The sequence below is a fragment of the Polistes dominula genome, unplaced genomic scaffold (assembly GCF_049000335.1).
Source record: "Polistes dominula isolate Pdom_NZ unplaced genomic scaffold, Pdom_raw_medaka contig_15, whole genome shotgun sequence".
Taxonomy (NCBI): domain Eukaryota; kingdom Metazoa; phylum Arthropoda; class Insecta; order Hymenoptera; family Vespidae; genus Polistes; species Polistes dominula.
This window is the reverse complement of record NW_028300915.1, coordinates 4579621-4587614: the sequence shown is the minus strand read 5'-3', so window position 1 is coordinate 4587614 and position 7994 is coordinate 4579621. Positions and strand designations below refer to the sequence as shown.

At 30.1% G+C, this 7994-nt stretch overlaps 1 protein-coding gene across 5 annotated transcripts; it reads right to left on the bottom strand.

The window, feature by feature from the left end:
• Nucleotides 1–396: 396 nt before the first annotated feature.
• exu (maternal protein exuperantia) lies at nucleotides 397–7684 on the bottom strand. Of its 5 annotated transcripts, none has more exons than XM_015329019.2 (6): nucleotides 7110–7684; nucleotides 2709–3062; nucleotides 2350–2631; nucleotides 2064–2259; nucleotides 1857–1999; nucleotides 397–1769 (listed from the first exon to the last, which is right to left on the bottom strand). In XM_015329019.2, exons 2-6 carry the CDS (start codon nucleotides 3042–3044, stop codon nucleotides 1449–1451), a joined length of 1278 nt encoding a protein of 425 aa, XP_015184505.1. In that variant the 5' UTR covers nucleotides 3045–3062; nucleotides 7110–7684; the 3' UTR covers nucleotides 397–1448. The 5 variants fall into 5 exon arrangements, with proteins under 5 accessions (XP_015184505.1, XP_015184522.1, XP_015184496.1 ...); XM_015329036.2 differs by lacking the exon at nucleotides 7110–7684 and adding an exon at nucleotides 3520–4035; XM_015329010.2 differs by lacking the exon at nucleotides 7110–7684 and adding an exon at nucleotides 3513–4034.
• Between the last annotated feature and the right edge of the window lie 310 nt (nucleotides 7685–7994).

Genomic DNA, 7994 nt, shown 5'->3' with positions numbered 1-7994 from the left:
TTATTAATATATTTAGATTAATGAAATTTTCTTTCAAAATCGTCCATACAAAATTTATGCTTCATTTTTTATCACACAGCATAATTATAATATAACGAAGAGTAAATAAATTTTTATTATTTAAGTAATATTATTAAGCTTTCTTGTAGAAACTATGATTCAAGTTTTGTATTGATATCTATTTATAAGATATCAGTTGTTTATATTGTAACACCTATGTAAGATACATAGAAGTACTATGAATTTGATACGTTTAATACTAAACGTTTTATTCGAGAGTTTTCAATTAATAAAAAAAAATTATGTAATTACACAAATAATAAAAATAATTCGTCTTGTTTACGCTTCGAAGCATATCCGCATACTTTATGGAAAGTTACAATAGCGGATACAACGCTTCGTTGCCAGAGGTATTCGCATATTTAATTTTACTTCTCTGTTCATTTTTGTAGCTTACCAAGAGGGAATTAATGTTAAACTTCTTACTTGAAAATCACAGTGGAAATGATCGAATTATCCCCTTCTTTTCTCCGCATCCCCTTTTATAGTCGCCGTTATCCGGAAGCTTATCTCGCGTGTACCATATCGTTCTAAGAAATAACTTTGTATTTTTCCGTATACACATTACGATAAAAAATGGGAAGGTCCCGTTCGAGTAAAAGTATTTATTAAAACGACGCCTTTTATTAATACAAGTCTTAAATCTAAATCTTTATTATGCAATAATAATACAATGAGATATATCTTAACATATAGGTAAGAACAATCGTGAATCGTATTAAGATAAAAAAAATTGTTTCCATTATCTTACGAAAAAAAAAAGTATAACAATACTTTCGGTAATTTTTCAATCCAATAACAAACATAAATTTTCTAATTCTATTTTCTCTGAAATATTTTGTAATATATGCATATATGTATAAAAAAAAAGAAAAAAAAGTTGAAAAACAAAACAAAAATGTCGTTCTATACTAATTTGTTTAACAATTCGTTATCGTTCGAATGTCGTTCATTTTAACACGTTGATCAGTCTCTGAACGATTACATTCTTATTAGAATTTCAATCAATCTTATAATTAAGTAAAAAAAATTATATAAAATTCAGGGATAAACTTCAACGAAGTTAAGGTAATAATAATTATGGCAAAGTAAACTAAAAATAATTAATATGTTGATCACGTACGTATGTTAGTCGACTGAAACGATATATATCCCTCAGGGACATAACTCTTTTTCATCACAACAAATAAAAAAAATAATGATAATAACAATATGAAATTGTAACTTTCACTTTTCATAAGATATATGTTTTGAATATTAAAGGTAATGGATCTATCTTATTTTTGAATCTAATATTTCGAATAGTTACAACCAATCATTTAATGATTTGACCGAAACTATTTTCAAAGTGATAGATTCAATTAACCGAAATATTTTAACATGTCAAGCTAATTGCCTTCTACTAACTGTATAACTTTATCATTTTCTGGTAGTTCTAACTTTATATTATTAGGAGAATTAGATTTAGTATCAGGAGTTTCATTATTATTGTCCAACATATTATTATTTACTCTATCATCTACGATCTTTGAAGATTCTGATTTAATTTCTTTCTTTTCATGCCTTGTCTTAGCCTTTGGATTTTTCTCAGGATCAAAGTAACTTTCCAAAACTTTGATCAAATCATCTACTTTTTTGTCTTCTGCTGCTATTAGCTTTTCTTTTATTAATTTTTCTAGACCATCCTTCTGAGCATCAGACCAAGCTTCCTGATATTATATAATTCAAGAAATAAATATAAAATATTATAATATATAAAGAATATAGTAATATTTTACCAATATATTTGTACTGACCTGTAATTGCATATATTCTATACCAGCTTCTGCTAATAGTCGACGTAGAGGACTTGCATGTTGGCGTTCCTTACGACTTGCTTTGAATAACGGACCAAAAATTGGTCTCAAACTATTTTGTCGCTCAAATACTACTTTCAGTTCTGGACAATTTTGGTTTTAATTTATTAATCTACTAAACATATCATTGTATTTTTAAATACTTACTTGCACGTTCTTCTTCTTCAACTTGGATGGGTTGAACAAATGGTAGAATAAAATCTATTGTGCTTTTCATAGATGTATTACTACTGTCCCCACTTCCAGTTGATTCGTCTACCTTTGCATTATCTTGTTGACTTATATACTGTAAAACTTGTAAGGCTAGATATGCTCTATCCTTTGCATTGTCTAATTCTTCTGTCTATTAAGAATAAAGTAAGCCTTAATTTATCTTTAATTTAATTATGTTTTTTAAAATAAGCAAATATTTTATCATTATAAACCGTCTTACCTTTTTAAGTAATGTACGTGAAAGTGTACGTAGAGAAAAAGTACGTACAGAGCTTACTAATTTAGCTTCGGCAATATTAAAACCATTGGCAAAGCCTTTAACCGTTTGTTTAAATCTTTCCACAAGATTATACCTTTGTAAAGATTCAAGCAGCATAGCAGGGATGACTTTACGCGGTTCATGATAAAGTAATATAATTCCATCATCGGAGTCTCCTTTGACGGATTCTAACCAAGTCAAAAAATCTGTTAACGCTGACACTTCGCTCTTAGTTTTCAATACCTGCAAACAAGTTTTCAAGTTTACTATTAAAAGAGAATAAAATAAATATTTCATCTATTGTGATTATAAGAATGTACCTTATTAGTTTTACTATTTTTAAGCATACGGTATTTCCCAACGGTTACAACTCTCATGTTATGTCGCTTGATAGCAGGTGGATTGAGATCCTTGTAAGGCATTACATATTGGGAATAATTAGAATTCGGCGTGTATCCAGCAATTTGACAAATTTCATCGGTCAACTTTTTTCCAGTTGTATCCATATCCCATCCAACTAAATGATAATTTCCAGGACCAATACCTATCGGTGAGGAAGGACAATCTCCATTTGCCGATCCATTTATTGTTCCATGTATTGTACCATTTGTTGTTTCATCTGTTGTTCCGTTTTCTTGTATAGTTGAAACCACCATATTTTCTAATTTTCTGAACTAAATAAAATTCAAATTTTATTCCTATTATTTTCTTATGTATTATTGTACAAATATATTGTAATAGAAACAAATATAAATGTTTTTATTTGAACAAAGAAGAACAAAAATAAAAGTAACATTTCAAAACAAGTAATAAAAAAGAGCGTATATTTCTATATATATATGACGAAATAATTTAATAATATACTTAACATACGTAAGAGATAAAACAATATGTAAACAGAAATTTAAGAAAAATTAATATAACGTATATCACGCGATGAGTAAGAACGATATGTGTAACTGATACGACGTGAAACAAGGAATTATTAGGTATTTCTACAAGGGCATGACATTTGGCACAATACAACGAAAATCGTCAACAAATACATGTCGATAAGGTCGTTCGATTTCTAACGAGCTATTTTTTTTGTAACCGTTACAAGAACAAAACAACTTATTACTTACAACGTACAAATAAATTAAACGATGAAATTTTCTAATTCCACCAATCTCTTACACTTATTATTAGAATAATAACTATGTTTTCTGGCCGAGAAATATACCAAATATTACCAAAAAAAAAAAAAAGAATAAAAGCAACAAAAGAGGAAAGTAATGAAGAAATGAAAAAAAAAAAAAAAAAAAATAGAAGCCACGTCCTTTCCGATTACGAAAAGAAAAATGATATTTAACTGTGGTTCGTGTTATCTCTCGTAAATACTTTTGCGTGCACACGTATCGATGATAAAAATAAAAGAAAACAAGAAAGAAAAAGAAAGAAACTCCTTGCGTTTCAATCTGGATGGCGGATGCTTGATATTATTGGCGACACAAGGACAATGAGAAAAACAACACGACGACGAGAAGAAAAAGAATGACGAGATATTCGCGAGTAGCATAAAAATGAAATTCTTTGTAAATCATATTGTAGAAAATAGGAATGCCGTCATCGTTCCACGTGGTCGTGTCGTTAGGAGGAAAGTGAAACGTATTTTCCGTATTTGTACCTGGCAATTTCCGCCTACGCGAAAAGTAAATTCTCTATACTTCTACTATACGAGAGATTTAAAGATATCGTAAAACGATTTTACTTACAATAATAGAACGTTTGATTTCTCTGGCGTCTCAATTATACTATGTATACTGCTATTTTTTTTCTTCTTTCCAAGATACAGGTATAATGTGGCTTGTATAATGTCTACTGTCACTTATCAGTTTCATGAACGTTACTGAGGGGTGAACAGAATTGAACGCACGTGTAAGATTAGCAAGCGAACCGCCCATCGATCTAAGCATGCGCGGTAAATCTTTCGATCACGTGCCCTATATGACGTCAGTCGATTTTACCGATACAAAATTACTCGCAACGACAGTCAAGAATCTAGTTTTGTATGACTTTACTTCGAATATCTTTTAATGTGATTTTTCATCATACTTTCTTTATCGATTTTTCATTAACTTTCTCCAATAGGTAGATAGATACGAGTATCGATATGTTATCTATTTATGATAACTAGTAGAAAAATCTATCGTGTTCATTGTTTCAAAACAATCTAATAGAATTTTTCATAAACGATGATCTTATATGTAATGTAAATATTATATTTTCAGCAAATACATATGGTATAATGTATATATTATATGATATTGAATTTATTCAAATGAAATCTTGAACTTTTGTAACAGGTTTTCGAAAGTAACCAAAAAAAAAGGGAAAAGCATTGATAATAGTGTACACAAGTAAAAGATACCGGTTATCTTATATTTTTGCATAAAATTTAATTTACTTTGTCGTAAGACTGAAGTCTGATAACGGAAAGTAATATGAGTATTTGTCTAATTTGATTTGTTTCAGCGACTAGTAGGTAACTGTTATAATTTATAAGATTTTTTCCTACGAAACAAAGTATTTCGATAAAAATTCCTAGCATTAAATTACAGATGTGTAAACTTGAACTCATGTTACCACCAATTGTATCTTATTTGTACTTTATTTTTTTTTTTGTAAACTGTTTTCTTATTCCTACCAAAATAAAATTCTCTGTTTATTCGAAACGATATCTTTGTGTCTCATCACAAAGGAAGGATTTGTATATGTATTACTCATTTCAAATAAGCATTTAAAAACGTTAGAAAATATAATACGAATAATCAAGGATAATTTAATCGAATGGCGGAAATATATACATTTTAGAAAAACCATTTTTCTTTCGACACAAATTTTGCACGTGTTTGCATTAGATAATAGCTAAACGAATGGTTCCTTTCCATAAAAATACTGTTTCCAACGGAAAAGAATCAATATCGAGGAAAATATCTTATTTTCTCTCTTTTGTGTGTTTCTTACATTTATACATTAATATAGAAAATGTAAAATGTCAGCAACAGATTTCCCATATATAGTCGAGATATTTAAGTGTTAGAGAAATTTTCAAATATTTTCTAGATGACTTTCTACGATGAAAACAGTTGGTAATATATTTATATACTTGCGATAGGATGTAATCGGGAATTACACAACTAACGTGAATCATCATAGTTAAGACACGTTTTCATTACACATTATAACAAATAGCTATTTGAACAATCTAAATCGATATTTTTGTTTTCCACAAAAAGAAATTTAATATTGATAAGAAATTTGTTATCAATAATCAATAGAAAATTTAAAAATCAATTAAATAATAATGTTTAGATCGTAGTAGTGTATTTTTCAAAAGAGCATAGAGATTAAACGTATGTGTGTTTTTATGTTACTTTTATATTATGTTCTTACTTTCTGCATATTAGAATCTTTTAGTAAGCGTAAATGCTACCGTGTGTACCGTTTCCCCGTTACTTATTATTTCTTGTTCTTTTTGCTTGAACCAGTTTATATTAACTACAGAAACGAGCATTTGCTCTGCGACATACACAAAATATCACTACTGATTATCAAGAGTCATGCTTCGAGAAAGCTCGTTTCTCGCTGTATATTAGCAAGCGTCAAGTAAATGTTTGCTTCGCTTTGTAATGTTAAAGTACGCGTGTATACATTTAGTGCATATCATTTATTGCTCTTAACGTTTCCCTTTTTATCGAATTATTTAGTAAAAGCAATAGAAAATCATATAGGATAGAAATAAACGAGCTGAGAGAAGGATGAACGATGAGTTTTCTTGATCGATGTAACTAATCAAAAGGCAGGATAGTATTTAAAAGTAATACGAAACATTTTGATTGATCGATCGACCGATCGGTTAATTTTTCTACATCGTAGTTTAGATAACTTTTCGTACGATTTTATTTCTCGCATGTGTTGCGATCGTACCCACAAGTTTATTGATAAATTATACAAATCAATACTCTTGGGAAATACGTGTCGATCGATAGGGTTGGTTAAGGGTTGCTACTTTTCTACCTCTAAATGTTCCAAGTATGTACTGTATGAGTGTATTTATTTATGTCTGCAAGCTGCAGTAGAAAATCCGAAAGAGAACAACTGGTTTGACCGAGATAATCCAAAAGCACGGGACTGGAAATTCGACGAGTTAGAGACGAATAAACGAAGGAAGGCGGAAGAATTCTGGAAAGTAAGAATCCTTTATTTTTACTGACACAAAAAATATACTTCTTTACGTTGTGCCACATTTTCCTTCCACCTTTGCGATACGATAGGATTTCGATTTTCAAAATATCTTATGTATTACAAATTTTCCATTCTACTGATAATGTACAACACAATCTTTGTGCTTTCTTTTACGTATTTTATCGATATCAAGAATAATTCTATACTTCGTATCTAATATCTTTGAATTGAGAAACATTATCTTTGTATAATATGTAAACACCGATCATCGAGTGTAATCGTCAAATTTCACTTATTGTTAAAAAAAATCGGATAAATTACTAACAAATAACAGTTATGCTTAAAAATATTTAACATATCAAATTAGTCTGTTAAGTAAATTAAGTTATATGTATATATATATTTATTATTGACGTTTTTCAATATGGCGTTGATGTTCACTCAAAATAAAGAAAAAGAAAAGATGAAAGAAAGATAATGATAGTGTTACGTACCCCAGGTTAATCCTAATTCTCGTATTGGTTCAAAAAGTTGGTAGATTTAACCACAACTTTAGACGAATATCTTTAAGTTCACGAAGGATCGTTGTTTTAAGAGAAGAGGATCTTCGGCAGAAAAAAAAGAACAGAGGCACGTAGACGACACTTCGCGTGGAAAAAATCGGCTTTGCTGTAAGCTGTGTGAAGAGAAATGAAAATAAGAGAGAGACTCCTTTAGACGTTTGTCTCGACCGTATTATTCTTCTATGTGGCCACAACTTTGTCTTATCGTATCGAGGACGAAAGATGTACGGGCTGTTAGGATGGATTCGACGTTGACTTGTTTTTTTCTCCCTCTTTTCCTCTCCTTGTCACGTATACGTACTTATGTATATATATATATATGCGTGAACACGTGTGTGTATCTTTCGTCTTTCCTTTTTTTTAAATATATTTTTAGTACATACAAACTTCTCGTGCTTAATATTACGATACGCGCTCGCAGCAAACTTTCTACCATTTTTTCCATTCATTCTTTTTTTTTTTGTACTTCTCTTCTTTCTTTTCATCTTTTTTTCCTCCCACCTTCTCCCACCTAACTTTTCTTCGCGATGATCGACTTTTCGTGCTTCCATTCATTCGCTCACGTTCACTGATAACAAGACGATGAGATAGTTGGAAAATTTATGCTTCGTTTCTGACTCGCAAGTGCAATGTTTTAATTGATAAGAAAGAGGACGTTTCGTTGATTCGATTGCTTCTCTCATTGGTAGAAAATCTCTGGCAGAAACATCTAACGCGTTTCCGTCTTCTATCTCTTTTTTTTTATCTTCCCCTCCTATCTACATTGAATTAAAATCGGTTTCAATGTCGGCATACCTTTTTGTACGTTGGAGATTC

What these genes read in the sequence shown, in the direction of transcription:
- exu (XM_015329019.2), bottom strand. Translation starts at nt 3,044, where the DNA reads ATGGTGGTTTCAACTATACAAGAAAACGGAACAACAGATGAAACAACA. An exon ending in AAAATAGTAAAACTAATAAG is followed by an intron (nt 2,632 to 2,708) that starts GTACATTCTTAT and finishes ACTTGTTTGCAG; the next exon opens with GTATTGAAAACTAAGAGCGA. An exon ending in CACGTACATTACTTAAAAAG is followed by an intron (nt 2,260 to 2,349) that starts GTAAGACGGTTT and finishes TATTCTTAATAG; the next exon opens with ACAGAAGAATTAGACAATGC.